The following is a 21,569-nucleotide window of genomic DNA, read 5'->3' as shown; positions in this document are numbered from 1 at the left end:
GCTCCAGGCCCCGATAAGCAGCCACCAAGGAGTGAGCCGGTGGGTACCTGAATGCCATCCCCAGACACAAAGACCCACCAATGCACCGATGTCTGAGGGCGTCTGCCACTGTCAGGGGAAGTGGTGGTGGGTGGAGATAGGCCTCCAAACCTTGGAGGGCCTGAGATGTCCCCAGAAAGGTGGTGTCTGACACCCAACCTGACATATAGACACAGACATACAGGCACACACAGATACAAACATCCATTCCCACCCTCATGCTCTCATATGCACTCACTCCACACTCAACCAACGTGGAGACAGACATAAAGAGACGCTGTACACACGATCACACTCCCCAAGCGTACTCTACAAACCGGGTCTAGGTACCCTTGCCCCTGGAGGGGGGAACTGCACCCAGACCCAGGTGGTGTTACCCTTTTCCCTGCGGTGGGGGGAGGCAGACCGCCCCGACTCCGCAGCAGCAGGGAGGCCCCACACTCCAGACCGCAGTCGGACGGCCAACTCCTCCTAGCCCCCCCCACCCCAACAGGCAACACAGAACAGGGGTGTGTGAAGACTCCAAACCTCCCTCCACCCGCTCATATGTAGTGTTGATGCATGTGTGTTCTAAGGTGCATTTAAAACCCAGGAGGGCATGGAGCTACCTGCCAGAGAGCAGCAGGTAAGCGCATAGCCCCTCCTGATAGCCCTCAATGTCTACGTGTATTTAAAATTGAGAGGTGGGCAACAGCGCCAGGGGTGAGGTTGTACACCCTGACGGTCTTCTCGATGCCGTGTAGCGTGCCCACTGTTGGGGCTGTGTTTCCACAAGCCCCGCTGGTTCACAAACTTATTCTCGTTAACGACAAAAACAAGGCGAACATCTTTTACTTGCTAGCAAGGGAGGCCCCAGCTGGTGTCTCAGAAAGCACTCTGAATCCTACCGCGTGGGGGCCCTACCCCCACACCAATCACAACAGCGAAGGTGGGACCAAACTATGACCCCCCACCCCCACTAGGTGATGGAGCTGATCATAGGAGCCCAGAGCAATTGATCTGATGTGGTGGCAGAGGCTGTATCAAGACTAAATATAATCTATTAGATAATTTCTATATTGGTTAGAATTAACCTCCTAGGACCTGCGTCCACATATGTGGACATCACATTTTGGGTTATTTAGACTAAAATACTCAATTTTGTTCTACAAGGGCCTGATATCCACTTAGGAGGACATTATACTGCCACTGTTCTATCAAAATTTTAAACAAATATCCTCATATGTGGCTCTCATTTTTCTTAGAAACAAAAATAAGGTTAAAAAAAATCTGGTAATTCTTTGTTTTTACATTCATCAGGTCCCAATGTGACCAAATATCAAAGAGAAATTAAAAATGCATGTCGTGGAAGAGTTCGAGTCTTTTCGAGTATTTTTCCAGTTCATGAGGACAGTTTTCTTGGCTATGCATAGGGCAGTGAAAACCATATGGGCTATATTCTTTTCTGTAGTGACATTATCTAAGCTGCCCAACAAACACACTAAGGGGGAAGTTGGAATGTTACATTTCAGACACTTCGATAAGTCTTCACATATCTCGCGCCAAAACTTCTGAACTGGTGGACAGAACCAAAGAGCGTGGATATAATTGTCCGGTGAATTGGTTTGGCAGTGTGAGCAGTTGTTGGTAGACGTAAAGCCCATCTTGAACATCCGATGACCTGTATAGTGCACTCTATGTAATATTTTGTATTGAATTAATTGAAGACTGGGATTTCTAATTAGATTAAAGGTTTTTAAGCAAATCTGAGACCAGAAGTTTAGGTCTAAGTTAACTGATAAATCCGCTTCCCATTTTGCAATAGGAAGTGATATTGATTCATCTGTTTTAGAAAGCATTCTGTATATTTTGGATAGTAATTTGGGGGTTTTAAGAGTAAGAAATTGAACCACACTTGGTGGTGTTTGTAGTTCAACTTGACCCGGTTTAAATTTCTTTTTTACTATGGATTTAATTTGTTGATATTCTAAAAATCTTTTCTTGTTGATCCCATATTGTGTAACTAGTCCGTCAAATGAAATAAATTCTGTTCCTTCTAGTATATGTTCTAAATATTTGATTCCTTTACCACTCCAATCTGAAAAGTTTATCATATTATTGTTTTGTAATATGTCAGGGTTGTTCCAGATAGGTGTACGTTTGCATGGGATTAATGAAGACGCCGTCAATTTTAGAAACTCCCACCATGCTGTCAGAGAAGAGCTGATGTTGATGCTTTTGAAGCATTCATGTCGTTGGATGTTTGAGCTGATAAATGGTAGGTCTGAGATCTCTAGATTATTGCAGAGTGCTTGTTCTACATCTAGCCAAGGTTCATCTAAGAGGGTATGTTTTAGCCATCCTGAGATAAACTGAAGCCTGTTGGCTAAGAAGTAGTGCTGAAAGTTAGGCAGTTCTAGTCCTCCTTTATCCTTGGTCTTTTGTAGTGTTTTTAAGCTTATACGTGGGGGTTTATTTTTCCAAAGGAATTTGGACATACATGAATCTAGAGATCTGAACCAATCTTGTGGCGGTTTAGTTGGGATCATTGAGAATAAATAATTTATTTTTGGTAAGACCATCATTTTTATAGCGGCAACCCTTCCCATGAGTGATATGGGTAGACATTTCCATCTAGCCAGATCATCTTCTACCTTCTTTAAAAGTGGGATATGGTTTAATTTAGTTAGATCTGCAAGCTTGGGAGAAACATAAACCTAAATATTTTATATTTCCCGATTGCAGTGGTGTAGAAGAGGAATTATGGAGGGAGCAATTAATCGGCAGGACTGTAGATTTTGACCAGTTAATTGAGTAATCTGATATTCTTGCAAGAGAGTTTATCAATTCAATCACCCCAGAGATATTGGTTTGTGAATTTTGGAGAAAGAGTAACACATCATCCGCATAAAGACTGATTTTATGTTCCACGTTCTTGCATTTTATGCCCTTAATTACTGAATTCTGTCTAATTGCTGCTGCTAGTGGTTCAATAAAAATTGCAAACAGTGAAGGGAAGAGTGGGCATCCCTGCCTGATGCCCCTCAAGAGACAGAAGCTGGAGGATGTCTGGTCATTTGTTCTGACACAAGCTGTTGGGGAGTTATATAATATTTTTAACCAGTTTATGAAAGAGGATCCAAAACCAAATTTGTGTAAAGTTGCAAATAGAAATTTCCAGTTAACTCTGTCAAATGCTTTTTCTGCGTCTAAAGAGAATATTGTAGTTTCTAGGTTTTTACTTTATGAGTAGTCTATCAAATTAAGTAATCTACGTGTATTTGTTGATGAGTGCCTACCTTTTATGAAACCAGTTTGGTCAGGATGAATTAAGAGGGGGGTTATTTTCTCCAGTCTCTTTGAGAGAGCTTTGCAGATTATTTTAATGGAAGCAGATACAGTGAGAGAGGTGTGTGTTTGGGAGATATTAACGCTGTAATGAAAGACAGATGCTGTAACTCTCTGTCCTCCCAAAGTTACACACAAACACATAAATAAGGCTATTTAGTCTCTTCTTTTAGTTCAAAATAACACACACACACGATGGCCTCCTCCTAAGAAACAGATCCACTGCTTTGGCTGCTAAATGGTTTACTGTGTTTACGTCTTACTGCTGTAGGAAAGGAAGTTTTAATGAGGCCAGTACGAGCTGTAAATGTTCTCCTTCGGTCTGTTCCCACAGGCTGCAGACAAGCTTGCTGGGTTTCTACAGTGGTGTCGAGCTTCTTCTGCCATGGCCCACTTTGGAATCTGAAGAAAAAGTTTTATCCCTTTTTAATGATTATGATTTTAAAAAACACATTTGAATTTTACCTGAACAACAGTCGGGTTAGAGCTGCAACATCCCACCTACAGTGACTCAGTCTGAGAACAACAGAATGAAGTGATGATCCTAAAATGGCCTTTGCTGGGTGGGAGTATTTATGTGTCTCTCTTTGTCTTCACCCTGTGATATATTGGTGAGTTAACCCAGGTGTGTCCTGTCTGTGCAGGGATAGGCTCCAGCTCCACTTCATTTTGACCAAAGCGATTAAGAAAAACGGATGAATTTAGCAGGCAAATAAAGATACCCACTGTGCCACAGTAACCATGGTGTAGCTAGTGGGCAGTGGAAGGAAAGTGCAGGATTAGGCATGTCCATTCAAGAAAATCAGTCATCTCTAAGAGCTTACCATCTAAGGTAAGACCTGGACACTGTTGGTGGGTAGCTTGGTGACATCATCCATGATACTCAGTTATACACAGTTTATTTATTGTCAGTATGTTGGTGTGATGGACACAGGAATTATGATGGTCACAGGAATTATTAGAAAAACCAGGGTTTCCATTTAACCCCCAAAAATTATATTTACAAAAATAACAAACGTTGAGCTCATAAAAGAGGTCAAAGAAACAACTCTAAACTCAGCCCAAACAAACATAACTGACCTAAACAGGAAATGACACACAAGGGTTTATATAAGGACTGATCAGACCACCATGACACACGAGGGGTAACTAAATAAAACGCAATCATAAACCACAAAAATTATGCAGTACAGCCTGGTTTGTTTATAAAGTCAACACCAAAGAAGAACGTCAAAATCACTGAACCCTAAACTCAAATATGTAATCAAATACAAAAGCTTTTTTTTTAACATTGTCTCCTTCAGCAGGAAGTGGTGGTGCGGTCCAATTATCCCTCTTTGTATTTAAGGGCTTTAAACCCTGGCCTCCACCTTTTGTCTGGTAACTCTCAGGGATCATGGCAGGTAAGCAGCAAGTAAAAGAAACAAAGCTTAGTCAAACAAAGTAATGAACTGGTATGAATACATAACCTAAATGTGCGCGCTTACAAAAAGAGCAAATGTATCCAAACCAATCAATAAACTTATTGGAAACTAAAGCGTGTTCTTGTGTTCAAATGAAGAAATGAAAATACAAGAGTTACCGACTTTCGAGTGTGGCCGTGGGTTTGGCCATCACAGTTGGCAAATTGAAGCTTTGGTGTGAAAGCACAAGCTGCCAGCAGCACTGCAGTTAGATGAACGGTGTCATTAATAAAAGTGTTGATCATCCTGCACCCTGACACTCCTGTCTGTCTCAGGCTGTCCTCCACTCAAAATGTTAACAGCTCCTGTTGTGTTGGCTCCCCTAAGAAGTACCAGCTCTGTTCAAAGCAGGTATGATATTGATCCTTTACTGATTGATTACAATAAGGAAACGGTAGAAATAAGCATTGAAGCTTTTGTCTGTGTTTGTTCGTTTTGTGTATGTATTTGTTTTGTAGCCGTGTCCCAGCACCAGTGTTAGCTTCAAGCAGCACCAGTGTTCCCAGTTCAACTCTAAAGCCTTTGGAAGGAGATACTATCAGTGGATACCCCTGTACCCAGGTCAGCCTCATGTGTCAGTTCACTTTCATCATCTACGTTTGACGATGCAACAGTAGATACAACATGTGAAGATTGTGTATTTGACACGATGTAGCCAGTGCAATTTGTTGATGTTGTTAAAGAAATGCTTTCTTAAATGTGTCCTTCCCCATGTAGCCGATTACATCAGCATCTCCAATAGACCATGTGACCTGCAGTGTACCACCATCAGTGGTGAGCGACAGCTGCTGGTTCCTGCCCACGATGGCACCTCCTGTCGAGATACTAAAAACCATGGAGTGTGTATCGAGGGGATGTGTCAGGTAACCAACCAGAAAAAGTTCAGATGCTTTTTTACTGTAGAAAATCTTAATGAAATATTTTCAACATCATAGAAAATACACTCATTAGCTGCTTCGTTAGCTTGTACGCCGTGGTGTTCATTCAACAAGGCGCTCAGACTTTTTCGTCTACTTTGGCATGATGGCACAGGTGCTGCAGCTTTGTGGTCAGCATTTTCATGATGTTCCACTACATCCCACAGCTGCTCTGTCAGACTCATTGTGCTCGTCATGCATGATGCTTTTAATTTACCGCCGTGATTTCTCAGGCAGTCTGAGATGATATGAGCTGTTTGGTTCGAGTATCTGTTAGAGGAGGGTAAACTCTGCAGAGGAGGACGCAGCTGCTGTCAGTACTGAGGCATGCTGGGAACAGCCTTCACCTTTCAACACATGGTTTCACTTCACTATAAAGAAGTTCTTTGTATGTTCTGCCGTCGCTGTAGCAGGGGGGGAGCTAAAGGAGCTGACATTCATGACCTTTCTTCTTGAACCCAGATGTGGGGCAGCTGACTGCCCTGTTGGGCTCCACGTCACCTTTCCTCCCCACTCTGACATGTGGTTGAACTCGGCTGTGTTTAAAAGTGTGCTTTAAAGAGCAAAACATGTGAACACCTTCACCCAATCACGTGGCTTGGAAGAATATATTTCCTGGTAGTAAAAATTCAAGTCAGGTGTTTCTGGTTGTTGTGAGAAAAAGCTGCATGAGTGTTGTCTCTGAAGAACAAACAGTGTCACATGTATGTGTATTATGTCTGCTCCTCTGTTCCAGCCTGTGGGGTGTGATGGGGAGCTGTACAGCAGTAAGACTGTAGACAGATGTGGTGTGTGCGGAGGAAACGGGACATCGTGCCAGCGGATCTCTGGATCCTACAGGAAGGCACTCACACAGTTAGGTAACACACACACAGATAACCACATTCAACATATCTAACTGGCACAGGATGAGCATTTAGTGATTGTTTCACTCATCAGACAGCTCAAGGAAACCATTATCTTTACAACCACCTCAGCGAAATCCACTGCACGGTGTCCTGTAAACATGTGTTGTCATAGAAGCCTGAAACCGGGGTGGATGACTCCATGATGTCTTCACCCCCTTCTGCTGGTTTGTTACTACGCTGCCCGCCAGCAGGCTGCCCGCCAGCAGGACTCTCGAAGCGAGGGAAGCTTTTTCAACATATTTTTTAATGCCTTGATTTTGCCTGCAAGGAGCCAGACTTTGTAATCTTTTTAAAAAAAATTGGTCTTGAACATTAATGTTCTTGAATTTATGAGTTTTTATTTGGACACGGGAATGTTTTTCAGTCAGTTAAATAACTTTACATTGATCCTGACATCATTCTGTTTCTACACATAACAGAAAACTTAGCAAAGAAGACATTTTAAATTGCATCTGTAGGCAATTTATTGCTAGCAACACATACACCAGTTTGTTCTTAGTTGGACCAATGAAAAATGTTGTTTGACAGCATGGTTTTGTACCAACACGGCTTCCCAAAGAGATATTGCAATGAAACTTGGCATATTGCAACATGGTGTAAAGTACGTTCTTAAAACATCAGAAGAAACAGGAGAAGTTAAGGACAAAAGAAGTGGCACACCTGAAATTCTACAGCAGATGAACAGTTATGTCCTTCAGTAATAAGGAAAATATCCAGCAAAGACCTGACAGGATCTGAGAAATGCATCTAACCCTTCGGCTGATTCATTTACTTTCCACAGAAGCCTCATTAGACGTGCTCTGAATGGAAGGACGGCTGTCAAGAAGCCACTGTTAAGGAACAGAAAGAGGGAGAACAGGCTGAAGTATGCCACATTAGAACTGGACTGGAAATCGCAGGCAACGTAACTCTTATGGAGTGATGGATCCAAACGGACTGGATCTAATCAGGAGTCCAACTGTCTACAGCCATGTTTCAAAGATGTTGGAGGCAGACGTCGACGCATGGTGTAATCCCATCGTGTGATGCAGTACCAGTGCATTAAAAACATACTTAGATAGGTTAGCCTTCGCCAGAGATCTGTCCTCACCAGACTCAGTCCTCGTATTCACAGAAATGTGTTCCTGCTGATAAACTCTTGGAGTGTTTTTTCTTTCCAATTGTGTTGCAGTTTAGTGACAAGTTTGTTTTTGTCATCAGGTTATGTGTTTATCACCAACATCCCAGCTGGAGCTTCAGACATTCAGATCATAGAGAGGCACAAGACGGAGAACATCCTGGGTGAGAACGTACAGCTTCTTTAAGGTCAATATCATCAGGGACCATGAGGGACCATGGTTCAATATCATCAAATATATGCATATATATCAGGGGTGCAACGATATTCGTATCGATATTGAACCGTTCGATACAGTGCTTTCGGTTCGGTACGCATATGTATCAAACAATACAAAATTTTTAATTTATTTTATCAACTTTCCTTCTGACGATGCTGTCTGTGTTGAGCACTCAGTGGATCTGCGTTCGACTACTCCGCCTAGGCTGCACTGTCGAGCGCAGATCCACTGAGCGCAGCACAAGCTAGCAAGACAGAAGCTAAGCTCGTTGCAACATGGCAAATTGAACCTCCCCCACCCTCATTCAGATCTGGCGTTTGGAACTATTTTGTGACTCATGTGACGTATGACCCTGAAGGTAAGCGCGTCATGGACTAAAGTAAAACAGTATGTTGGGTGTGCCACGCAATGCTCAATTACATGGGTGGGAGCTAGTGTGTTAGCGCAGTTAGCTCGTCTTGACACCGTCCAGCCCCATGCACAGGGCGATCCGCGGTAGCTCGTTAACGGAGATTTGCCGTGTTGTGGCGTTAACGTCATTTCAGATTAACGCTGACAGCACTAGTGGGAACACAACAAATATGACTGCACATTTACTCCGACATCATCCTAGTGCAAAGACAAGTGGAAGCAGACAAAAACAACAAGCACGCATGCTGCAAACGTTATGCTGGGCTTACACTGTGCGATTTTTGGCCCATTTTGAGCCGATTTTTGAGTCGTGCGACCGTTTTGGCGATCGGCCCGATTTTGGCCTTCATCGTGCGTCGTGCATCGTGTAGTATACGTGGGGTAATGCTGGGCAGACACTGCGATTTTTTCAGTCGCGTGATTCAGCTCCTGCTCAAACTGTACGATTGACTCGCAGGGGTTAGAAGTTCATAGGTCACGATGCAGGGTTTCACACTATACGGCCCGATGCTCTGATGCGACCTGAGTGCTCACACTGTGCGTCCATAAAATGAAGGTTATAACAGAAATTCTGTCGCTCGCTCTCCCTCTCTGTCTTTCACTCACACAGACACACCACCACCATCAGCTTTGCTAAATTGCTAATGAAAAACATTGATCAGGCAGCTGTGATTGAGCAGCAGTGTAGATCCAACTATTTTCACGGTTGTTGTGGTCGTGATAATTTTGTGAGGCCACATGGAAAAGGCTCGGATGAGCTTGCCATAGTTCTACAAGTTGTGCCTCCATCGCTTGTGTCCAGATCACATGCTGCACTGCCGTGCTGCGCCGTCTTTTTCGCTGACATTTGTGTTTGCGCGTGCGCAGTGTGACTAACTGCGGTGACACCCTCACGACCAAGCGATTGATGATCGGGAGCTGGTCGTGAGGTGTTAATCGCTTCTCGTTACCCCACGTATACTACACGATGCACGACGCACGATGAAGGCCAAAATCGTGCCGATCGCCAAAACGGTCGCACGACTCAAAAATCGGCTCAAAATGGGCCAAAAATCGCACAGTGTCTGCCCAGCATAACACCGCGGTAAAGTGAGCCGTCATTTGTGAGCCGCGGTCAAGCCAGCCGCCTCCTATCCGCCGCATAAATTTCCTTGCGCTTTTACACCAGTCTTTACGGTTGCGCCTTTTCGCTTTATGTGCCGATTGAAAGACTATACCCGCGCGCGCACAAATTACAATGTAGCAGCCCGATACAGTCAATACAATTATGGAAATGTCAGAAATTCATTAGGCAAGGCAAGGCAAGGCAAGTTTATTTGTATAGCACAATTCAACAACAAGGTGATTCAAAGTGCTTTACAGAGACATTAGAAACAAGAACAAATAAAAAGCATGATTTAAAATTGAATAAAACAAGCAAATAAACTAACTAACTAATTAACAAACAAACAAACAAACAAACAAACAACAGTATATAAAATCAAAACAGATAAAATCAGAACAGTAGATAAAATCAGTAGTTAAATGTAAGTTTTGAAATTTAAGCTTAAAGTGTGGATTTGGTGCTTTATTCAAATGCAGCTGAGAACAGGTGAGTCTTCAACCTGGATTTAAATAAACTGAGTGTTTCAGCTGATCTGAGGCTTTCTGGGAGTTTGTTCCAGATATAAGGAGCATAAAAGCTGAATGCAGCTTCTCCGTGTCTGGTTCTGACTCTGGGAACTGATAAAAGACCGGATCCAGATGACCTGAGGGATCTGGATGGTTCATACTGGGTCAGGAGGTCACTGATGTATTTTGGTCCTAAACCATTCAGAGCTTTATAGGCCAGCATCAGAACTTTAAAGTCTATCCTCTGACGGACAGGCAGCCAGTGTAAGGACCTCAGAGCTGGACTGATGTGGTCCACTTTTTTGGTCTTAGTGAGGACTCGAGCAGCAGAGTTCTGAATGAGCTGTAGTTGTCTGACTGATTTTTTAGGTAGACCTGTAAAGATGCTGTTACAGTAATCAAGCCTACTAAAGATGAATGCATGGACTAGTTTTTCCAGGTCCTGTTGAGACATCAGATCTTTTATCCTTGATATATTCTTGAGGTGATAGTAAGCTGACTTTGTTATTGTCTTAATGTGTTTTTCTAAGTTTAGGTCTGCATCCATCACTACACCCAAATTTCTCGCCTGGTTTGTGGTTTTTAGATGTATAGATTGAAGTTCTCTGGTGACCTGTAATCGTTTTTCTTTGGCGCCAAAGACTATTACCTCAGTTTTGTTTTTGTTTAGCTGGAGAAAATTGTGGCACAACCAGTCATTGATTTCCTCAATGCATTTACCAAGAGCCTGTACAGGGCCTCGGTCTCCTGGTGACATTGTGATATATATTTGTGTGTCATCTGCATAGCTGTGATAGTTTATTTTGTTGTTGTTTATAATCTGTGCCAGTGGGAGCATGTAGATGTTAAACAGAAGGGGTCCCAAGATGGAACCCTGGGGAACTCCACATGTGATACTTGTCTGCTCAGATAAGATAAGATAAGATAAGATAAGATAGAACTTTATTAATCCCTCGGGTGGGTTCCTCTGGGAAATTCGATTTCCAAAAAAGCACAGCACCGACAGAAGTTACAGAGTTATACACACACACATATATAAATACAGAGACAATATAAATAAAATATACGAAGGGGATAAATAGAATAAATAGGAATAAAAATAAAAATACAAGTGAATTGCACATTTCAAGTATTGAGTCTATTGCACCGTTGACTATTTACAAAAGTATTGCACAAAAGGTATTGCACAGTGAGGTGAAGAGGCACTACAGCTTAGTTGTTCCCTCCTTTGTCCTCCTGTTTCCCCTCCCTCTCCCCTCCAGAGAGGAGTTAAACAGTTTGATGGCGTGTGGGACAAAGGAGTTTTTAAGTCTGTTAGTTCTTGTCTTTGGGAGAAGCAACCTGTCACTGAACAGACTCTTCTGATTGTTTATGGCCGTGTGCAGAGGATGTCTGGCATTGTCCATAATGTCCATCAGTTTCTTTAATGTCCTTTTCTCTGCCACTGTCACCAGAGTGTCCAGCTTCATGCCGACCACAGAGCTAGCCCTCCTGATCAGTTTCTCCAGCCTGGATGAGTCCTTCTTCGCTGTGCTGCTCCCCCAGCACACCACAGCATAGAAAAGTACTCCAGCAACCACCGACTGGTAAAACATCCTCAGGAGCTTCCTGCAGATGTTAAAAGACCTCAGCCTCCTGAGGAAGTACAGTCGGCTTTGGGCTTTTTTATACAGGTGCTCTGTGTTGCATGACCAGTCCAGTTTATTGTCCACCCACAGCCCGAGGTACTTGTACTTGTTGACCACCTCCACCTCCTCCCCCTCTATCTGAACCGGCAGTGGACCTGCTCTAGACCTCCCGAAGTCCACAACCAGTTCCTTAGTCTTTGAGGTGTTGAGTTGCAGGTGGTTTGTGTGACTCCATGCGACAAAGTTCCTCACCAGACTTCTGTACTCCTCTTCCTGATCATCCCAGATACACCCCATGATGGCCGTGTCATCTGCAAACTTCTGAATGTGGCATAATTCAGAGTTGTAGCAGAAGTCAGAGGTGTACAGGGTGAAGAGAAGAGGGGACAGCACAGTTCCCTGTGGTGCTCCTGTGCTGCTGACCACTGATGTGAAGTTACCTATTGATACAAAGTATTTCCTGTTTTCTACGTATGTTTTGAACCAGTTTAGTACAGTTCCTGAAAGACCTGTCCAGTTCTCCAGTCGTTTGAGTAATATGTTGTGGTCAACTGTATCAAATGCTGCACTGAGATCCAGTAAAACTAGGACTGACATTTTTCCACTGTCTGTATTCAGACATATGTCATTAAACACTTTGGTCAGAGCGGTTTCAGTGCTGTGGTTCTGTCTAAAACCTGACTGGAAGGCATCGTAGCAATTATTCTGTTTTAAGAAGTAACTGAGCTGTTGAGAAACTGCTTTTTCAATGATCTTACTTAAAAACGGGAGATTTGAGATCGGCCTGTAGTTGTTCATTTGTGTCTTGTCAAGATTGTCCTTTTTCAGTATAGGTTTGATTACAGCAGTTTTTAGTGATTCTGGAAACACACCTGATAATAAAGAAAAGTTGACGATCTGTAACAGGTCTGACTCTAAAGTCTTTGAGACCTTTTTGAAAAAACTTGTTGGCAGGACATCTAAACAGCAGGAGGAGGAGTTCAGTTGACCTAAGATGTCCTCCAGGTCTTTGCTGTTAATAGGTTGAAACTGTTTCATGGTGTTTAAACAGTTTTTTGGTGGACACAGTACATATCCTGGATCTGCTGTTGATGTACCAACTGCTTGTCTAATTTTTTGGATTTTTTCAGTGAAGAATTTGGCAAAGTCATTGCAGGCCATGGTCGAATGAAGTTCAGCTGCCACTGACACAGGAGGGTTTGTTAGCCTGTCAACTGTAGAAAATAAGACCCGAGCATTATGGCTGTTTTTAGTGATGATGTCAGAGAAGTAGGACCTCCTTGCACTCCTCAGTTGTAAATTATAATTGTGAAGTTTCTCTTTATAAATGTCATAATGAACCTGGAGGTTTGTTTTTCTCCATCTGCGCTCAGCTTTCCTACACTCTCTTTTTTCATTTTTCACCAGTGTGGAGTTTCTCCATGGAGACTTTTTCCTTCCAGAGATAACCTTCACCTTAATGGGAGCAATAGTGTCCATTACATTTAACATGTTAGCATTGAAGCTATTGACGAGCTCATTGACTGACCCTCTGGGCAGGTCAGGTGTTAATGGGAAGACCTGGTTAAAAATTGCACTACTGTGTTCAGTTATACACCGTTTTGTGATCACTGTTGTTGATATATTTGTGTGGGCTGAGATTTTACTTTCAAAGAAAACACAGTAATGATCAGACAGGCCCACATCAGACACAGTAACCTTTGAAATGCTCAGGCTCTTGGAGATCAGTAGGTCGAGAGTGTGTCCTCTATTATGTGTGGCCTCTGTTACATGCTGAGTCAGCCCAAAGTTGCCCAGAGTGTTACTCAGGTCTTTAGTCCCTTTGTCCTGAGGGTTGTCCACATGAATGTTAAAATCCCCAGCAATAATTACACAGTCAAAATCAACACAGGTCACAGACAGCAGTTCACTGAGGTCATTAAAAAAGTCTGTGCAGTATTTGGGAGGCCTGTAAACATTAAGAAACACAACTTTGGATGGGGCCTTCAGCTGTAAAGCCACATATTCAAAAGACTGAAAACTTCCAGGAGATAGCTGCTTACATTGAAATGATTCATTAAATAAGACAGCAACCCCTCCTCCTCTCCTGCTCGCCCTGACCTCACTGATAAAACTGTAGTTAGGAGGGGTCGTCTCGATGAGAACAGCTCCACTGTTACTTTGGTCCAACCAAGTTTCAGTTAAAAACATAAAATCAAGGCTGTGCTCAGTGATTAAATCATTAATTAAAAATGTTTTCCCAGCTAGAGATCTAATGTTTAATAAAGCCAACTTAAGTGTTTTAGAGGTATTACTTGTCCCCTCGTGTTTGGGAGCAGTCTGTGGCACACAAGGTATGTTTACTATGTTTAAAGATCTTTTAGAGTGCAGCTCTCTGTGTTTTGACCAGGCCACATGTCTCCTGTCACCTAAAAGTACAGAAATTTTAAAACCTTCTAGTAAACAGGGTCCCAGCTTCTCCTGGGAAAAGTCATCACTGCCATAATCCTCACAGCCCGGACCCTTCACACATCACGCATCAGACTGCGGAGACAGGGCATGAAGAGGAACTAAGGGGGGCGAGGCTGGGCAATGTGACTTCGATTGCTCTGTTGAGGGTGGGGCTCGATGGCGAACCTTTGGCCGCTCTGGTGGGGGGTTTATGGGGGACAAAAAGGGATTGGGACGGGGGGTAGATCTGAGCCCAGCATTGACCCGCTCCATCATCTCCTCAGTGAATTTCAGGTGTGGGGAGGAGGGAGAAAGGGAGGGGGAGGAGGGTGATGGCCTGTCAGGGGTTTGGGGGACTGGGGAAGGTCGTGGTCCCTTGTCCTGGTCGTTGGTGTTGTTGAGAGAGTTGGAGGCAAATAGGGACCCCTCTTCTTGCCTTAGATGTCTCTCCTTTCTGAGGCTCTTCCTCAGATGCCATGGATGTCTCTCCTTTCTGAGGCTCTTCCCGGGTGGGGGCAAATGGAGCTCCTCCTCAAGGTTTCTGCTGGGCTTTGTCTGTTCTTGGAGTACTGTTTGTTCCTCTTTATGAGATAACTCCTCGTTTATCTCAGCCTTGGCACCAAGCACGGATGGATGACGTATGGAATAAAACAAGTTGGAGGTGAACAGTTTCACCCCTGACTTGTTAAAATTAAATCCATTTGCTTTGAACAGATGCCTGCGTTCCCAAAAAATATTAAAGTTGTCGATAAAGTGCACTGAGTGGTCAGCACATGCTGATATAAGCCATTTATTCAGTGTAAACAACCTGCTGAATCTCTCGTCTCCTCCTCTGACCGGCGGTACAGGTCCACTGATGAATACAGCTGCATTCAGAGAGTTTACAGTGTTTAATAATCCAGTAAAGTCCCGTTTCAGAACCTCCGACTGTTGTTTGGACACATCGTTTGACCCTGTATGCAGAACAATGTTTGTCACAGTTGGATATTCATCTGCAATTTGAAGAATTCTCTCCTTCAGGTTGTTGACCATATCGTTAGGAAAGCAGAGGACTTTAGTGCTCTTACCGCACATGCTTTGTACATCCTTTACGGCAGAGTCACCCACAATCAGAGTTTCAGGCCTAGCCTTTAGCTTTCCCTGTGGCCTTTCACTTTTCAACAGATTTTCAGACCTTATTTCGCTGCTTTTAGATGGATGGTTGTCCGATATAGATCCAGGGTCCTTTGATAGTGGAGCAAATCTGTTCTGCAGTTTCACATTCAGTTGTTTTGGAGGTTTGTTGTTAACCTTCCTATTCACGGTTGTCCAGTCCTGTTTCCTCCCGTATACAGGGGTAGAAGAGCTTCTCTGTCTCGTAGGAAGTGAAGGCCAGTCGGTTTCAGAGATTTCAGCTCGCTGTGCCCTGCCTGTGATACGTCCTCCCCCTTCCAGGAGACATGATTTATGTCTTGGTTTTGCACCAAGACAGTCTAAGGGGGGATTATCACTTGAGGATTTATAATAATGCACAGATTAAAAATCATCCTGAGTAGTTGATGTCCAACTTTCAACACATCCCCCCTCTGGGACACCTACTGTACCTGTGTGCCAGGTTTCACCCAGATTTACTGTAGAATTCCTCAGAAATTAACCCCTGTTAGGCCCTTAAAAAATGCACCCTCTAAAGGCCCTAGGGACCAAAAATGGTCCCACCCCTAAAGGTGCAATAAAAAGATTATATATTCATTTTTTTCCCACTTTAAATTGGTCAGTCTTTTAAAACTACTTCTCCCTGAAATATTCATATAAAGTTTTAATTATATTTTCGTTGTTTTAACCCTTTAAATCCCAGTTTTATTACATGAGCGCACTGTTTTTTTAGCCCCAAAAAACAAAAAAAACTAAATATTTTCAAAAAAAAACATTTGAAGTAATATTAGTTTGTTATTATAATTAGGCCTTTAGATGGACCAAAGATTGGCACCAACATTCATTTTGATCCACTTTTATTTTTTTTGCAGGAGCAGATTTAAAAAAATGCACCCTCTAAAGGCCCTAAGGACCAAAAATGGTCCCGCCCCAAAAAATGCAATAAAAAGATTATATATTCATATTTTTTTCCACTTTAAATTGGTCAGTCTTTTAAAACTACTTCTCCCTGAAATATTCATATAAAGTTTTAATTATATTTTCGTTGTTTTAACCCTTTAAATCCCAGTTTTATTACATGAGCGCACTGTTTTTTTAGCCCCAAAAAACAAAAAAACTAAATATTTTCAAAAAAAAACATTTGAAGTAATATTAGTTTGTTATTATAATTAGGCCCTTAGATGGACCAAAGACTGGCACCAACATTCATTCTGATCAATTACTATTTTTTCTAGGAGCACAGTAAATGTAATATATTGGTGATCATGTTTTCACTTTTTGATTATGTTAACTGCTTATTGGCACTTATTATTTACTTATTGCTTATTACCACTAAATACTATTACCTTGTTGTGTTCTAAAATAAAATAAAAAAATATGAAAATAAAAATACAAGGTCACTTTGAACAAGAAAACATTTATTTTTAGAACTTTAGAACAATGAACATGTGCTGTTTGGAATGGGGAAAGGTATGAGAGATGGGGGCTGGGGGTGGGGGGGGGGGCAGTCCTGTTCAGGTGGAGCAGTTGCTGCAGATGGTCAGGCTGTGCTCCTTGCATGCGCCCTTCCCACATTTGCAGCAGACGGTAAAGACCCTCCTTCTTCCTGTGCAAAGGTCACATTGCTTCCTCACCTTAGATCTGATGGCTGCAGAGGGGCCTGGAGAGGGATCTGCAGCAGCACCCTGCACCTGTTTCACATGCTCTGCTGTGTGGGAAGAGCGGGGAAGTCGCTCTCTCTTGGCAATGTGCGGTTGAACTAAGGTTTCTCCGACCTCCTCGATGTAGAGCCTCCTTCTGTAAGCTTTGCTTTGCTGCCAGGCTGGTTGAACCGTGGTCCACAGGACGTAACCATTATAGAGCGAAATGTCGATCAGGTGGTGGAAAAGGGCTAACGGCCACCGCCTCGTTCGCCTCCTACAGGTGTAGGTGGCAACAGCCTAATAAAAAAACAAAACACACACACAAAAAAAACCCATTAAACCTACGTATATTTTACACAAGAATATATGAGCAAGAATGAATAAATTCGTGCGCAACTGATGCGTAATGACACCTACCTGATCGAGTTTGTCCACACCTCCCTTGGATTTGTTATAATCCTTTATTATGTGTGGCCTTCTCTTCGGCTCGTCGCAGACTCCTGGAGTGCGGTGTTTGGAGCTCATCAGGAGGACATTTCTGCTGCGGCGGGGGACGTATGACACGGCCGTGTGCGTCCTAGTGAAAGCAAAGACGGAGGAAAACACTCCTCTCCCCCTTGTCTGCAGCAGTTGTGGCGGAAGCTCGGGCTTGTTCTTCCTAATGGTGCCAACCAGGGTATTTTTTCGCCTGAGCAGCTCCTCTGACAGAGGGAAGGAAGTAAAAAAATTGTCACAGGTGACGCTGTGTCCCTGGAGCCCCTCTGTCAGCTCCAGAACCACTCGCATCCCCTGGTTGATCTCAGCGCGCCCACCGGCTGCTTTTCCCGTGTAGAGCTGTAGTTTCCAGGCATAAGACGTCTCTACATCGCAGACCGCCCATACCTTCAGACCATACTTTGCTGGCTTTTTGGGCATATACTGCCTGAAGGCGCACCTCCCTTTGAAAGGGACAAGTTGTTCATCCACACAAATTTCCTTGTTTGGCCAGAACATCATCTGGAGGCGATGGGTCCAAATATCCCAGATTTTGCGAAATGGACCCAGTTTGTCATCACGGTGTCTTGGTCTCGCAAGTCTGTCGTCGAATCGCAGAGCCCTGGTAATGTAGCGAAACCTTTTCTCGGACATGGTAGCCCGAAAAACCACCCGGCCGGATTTCTCACTCCAGAGACTGAGTGTTGATTCGTTTCGGGAACGGTAAACACCGGCCAGAATTAGTAGCCCCACATACGCACGCAGTTCATCGCTGTCCACGTCTTTCCAGTCAGCGATAGCACGTCTCCCCTGGAGATTGGTCATTGAGACGATATGCAGGATAATTTCATCGGTGACGAAAAGAGAAAAACTGGATTGTAGGTCACTGATCCGGGCGATGGCATAAAAAGTAGGTCCGGTGTGTCCCGTGGCCGCTGGAACGTAGCGGAGCGTCTCAGCGTTTGTCGGAGACCACTTTGTTCCATTTTTGGAAACCCACCCTGCCGATTCTTCCTCCATCTCTCCGCTCTCATTTTCAGACTCTGATCCATATGAGTCGGAACCGGACTCCTGCTCCTCCATTTCCTCCTCCGAAGAAATCTCCGCGTCATCCCCGGGGGATGACGAGGCGCTATCCCCCGTATCACTGCGGTCAAGTGAGCCCTCACTTACGAAGTCACAGTCAAGCTAGCCGCACCGCCAGCCGCACCGAAAATGTGGTTGCATTACTCTTACGCATATTACGGTATCGGTGCCGACTGGCTTAGAAACGCAGTGTTTTCTGTCCTGACACTACATTACTTCACAATCCACTCCCAGTTTTGGTTTATCTCCACTTTTCCCCCTGTGATCCACAGCCAAAATTACTGTACGGTTTTTGAGAAAATTGATAGTAAACTTTGCACAATTTACTCCACTGTACTTTTAATTTCCTCATCTGTGACCTCAGATTACAGGAAAACTATAAGAGGTGACGCAGATATTTCACTGGATTATGACTCTGGGTGACCCCCACTCTGCACCCTGTCATCCACAGCCAATATTACTGTACGGTTTTTGAGAAAATTGATAGTAAACTTTGCACAATTTACTCTACTGTACTCTATATATTCTCATCTTTGAGCTCAGATTACAGGAAAACTGTAAGAGGTGACGCAGATATTTCACTGGATTATGACTCTAGGTTGTCGCCACTCTTCACCCTGTGATCCACAGCAAAAATTACTGTACGGTTTTTGAGAAAATTGATAGTAAAATCTTCCCATTTTGCTTTACTGTACTCTACATATTCTCATATTTGAGCTCAGATTACAGGAAAACTGTAAGAGGTGACGCAGATATTTCACTGGATTATGACTCTAGGTTGTCGCCACTCTTCACCCTGTGATCCACAGCAAAAATTACTGTACGGTTTTTGAGAAAATTGATAGTAAAATCTTCCCATTTTGCTTTACTGTACTCTATATATTCTCATATTTGAGCTCAGATTACAGGAAAACTGTAAGAGGTGACACAGATATTTCACTGGATTATGACTCTGGGTGACCCCCACTCTGCACCCTGTCATCCACAGCCAATATTACTGTACGGTTTTTGAGAAAATTGATAGTAAAATCTTCCCATATGCAGTAATTGTATTTGAATTAGTTAAATATGAGTGGGCAACTCTGACCATGACAAGACTGCATTTACTTTAAGAAATTAATAAAAAAAAATGTAGACATATTGTTGTCATTATTTCTACTCTTCAATTTGATGTGTTTTTTCTTTAAGATAGTATCAGAAGTTGCTCCTCCACCATGAAAAAAAAACAGCTGCATGTATTCTTTTACTACATCCACGATTCTCCTCTGTGGTCTTCCTCATTCATCCTGTTTGGAGCTTAATGTTCAACATCCTTTAACTATTAAAATTACAGAAGTAGAAGAAAGTAATCATCAGAGCAGGAATCATGATAAATGATAAATAGATTACCAGTACATGAAAACATAACATTTGCATAATTTCTCTGATAACCCTGCATTGGATGGGTTTATTAACGGTGGGCTGAAATTGTACTATAGTCTGCTGATGAGGAACTTTTTTGAATGTTGAATTAAATGTCCTCCACAATCTGTATATGAATTGTCATTAAAACCATAGAGATTCTTACTTATAAAGGAAAGAAAAGTGTGACAATGCCCATCAACATATAGTGTATATTTTTTGAAACATTACAAAGATACATGTAATTCTGGGTTCACCTGAATTACGGATTAGACTGGTGGACAAACAGATGTTGTGTACAACTGGTGACAGCATCAGTGACAGGGATGCCAAAAGGAAGAACAAATTAATCAGCAAGGCTGGAAGCAGAATTAGGAGGCGTCATAGTCAGCGAGGGTCAGAGATCAATGAACAAATTTCCCACTTTCTTGGATAATGCATCACTCTCAAAAGGATTCAAAATTTGGGCCATGAAGAACAGTTCAGGAAACCTCTTTTATTGTTTCGTCTGTGAAAATGTATAAATGAAATGTAAATTATGTTAAAGGCAAACACATTTGTAAGCAATAAGAAACAAACATGCTTTGCATTATGTCTTTAAACATCTGTATGGACTTGATACAATATTTATTAACTGAATTTAAAAACATGTCTTACATAGTGGGAGTATTTCTTTTACTGATGATATTTCAATGATATGTATTTTCTATGACTGAAAAATGCTCTAACACATGGCAATAACAGCAGATGTGGCAATTTTGTAATTTGTTGTATAAATTTGATATTATTTTAGGCAGTATATTTTCTTAGCCTTTATCATACTCTGTCAACACAGCAATCTCAGAAACCGTACAGTATATTTGGCTGTGGATGACAGGGTGCAGAGTGGGGGTCACCCAGAGCCATAATCCAGTGAAATATCTGCGTCACCTCTTATAGTTTTTCTGTAATCTGAGCTCAAAGATGAGGCTATATAGAGTACAGTAGAGTAAATTGTGCAAAGTTTACTATCAATTTTCTCAAAAACCGTACAGTAATTTTTGCTGTGGATCACAGGGTGCAGAGTGGCGACAACCTAGATTCAGAATCCAGTGAAATATCTGCGTCACCTTTTACAGTTTTCCTGTAATCTGAGGTTAAAGATGAGAATATGTAGAGTACAGTAAAGCAAAATGGGAAGATTTTACTATCAATTTTCTCAAAAACCGTACAGTAATTTTGGCTGTGGATGACAGGGTGCAGAGTGGGGGTCACCCAGAGCCATAATCCAGTGAAATATCTGCGTCACCTCTTATAGTTTTTCTGTAATCTGAGGTTAAAGATGAGGAGATTAAAAGTACAGTAGAGTAAATTGGGTAAATTTTATTGTTAATTTTCTCTGAATCATACAGTAATTTGGGCTGTGGATCACAGGGGAAAAGTGGAGATACACTAAAACTGGGAGTGGATTGTGAAGTAAAATAGTGTCAGGACACAATAGACTGCGTTTCTAAGCCGGGCTTCACCCATACCGTAATATACGTAAGAGTAGTGCAACCACATTTTCGGTGCGGCTGGCGGTGCGGCTAGCTTGACTGTGACTTCGTAAGTGAGGGCTCACTTGACCGCAGTGCACAACGAGACGCGATTAACACCTCACGACCAGCTCCCGATCATCAATCGCTTGGTCGGGAGGATTTCAAACCTGTTTGAAATATATATGATTAGTGTATTACAGTAAGCAAACTAATCCAACTCCTAAGTAACTTTTTAAAGGAAGAGAA

General features: G+C 42.7%; 1 protein-coding gene across 10 annotated transcripts in view; it reads left to right on the top strand.

Moving 5' to 3' along the window:
• LOC146648935 (ADAMTS-like protein 2) overlaps positions 1–21,569 on the top strand; it is a 54,944-nt gene that overhangs the window by 13,318 nt on the left and 20,057 nt on the right. For 5 of the 10 annotated variants that reach the window (XM_085390362.1, XM_085390365.1, XM_085390366.1 and 2 more), the window contains 5 exons: positions 5,105–5,180; positions 5,288–5,390; positions 5,547–5,692; positions 6,483–6,606; positions 7,855–7,935. In XM_085390362.1, the coding sequence (XP_085246488.1) occupies positions 5,105–5,180; positions 5,288–5,390; positions 5,547–5,692; positions 6,483–6,606; positions 7,855–7,935 (530 nt within the window). Of the gene's footprint in view, positions 1–7; positions 5,181–5,287; positions 5,404–5,546; positions 5,693–6,482; positions 6,607–7,854; positions 7,936–21,569 lie in introns of all 10 variants that reach the window. The other 5 variants (XM_085390368.1, XM_085390369.1, XM_085390364.1 and 2 more) reach the window with 4 other exon arrangements.

Source organism: Rhamphochromis longiceps, linkage group LG18 (genome assembly GCF_057381845.1).
Source record: "Rhamphochromis longiceps isolate RC_006_pf linkage group LG18, R_longiceps_female_GT1.1, whole genome shotgun sequence".
In the NCBI taxonomy this organism is placed as follows: Eukaryota; Metazoa; Chordata; class Actinopteri; order Cichliformes; family Cichlidae; genus Rhamphochromis; species Rhamphochromis longiceps.
This window is presented reverse-complemented; position numbering and strand designations above follow the sequence as displayed.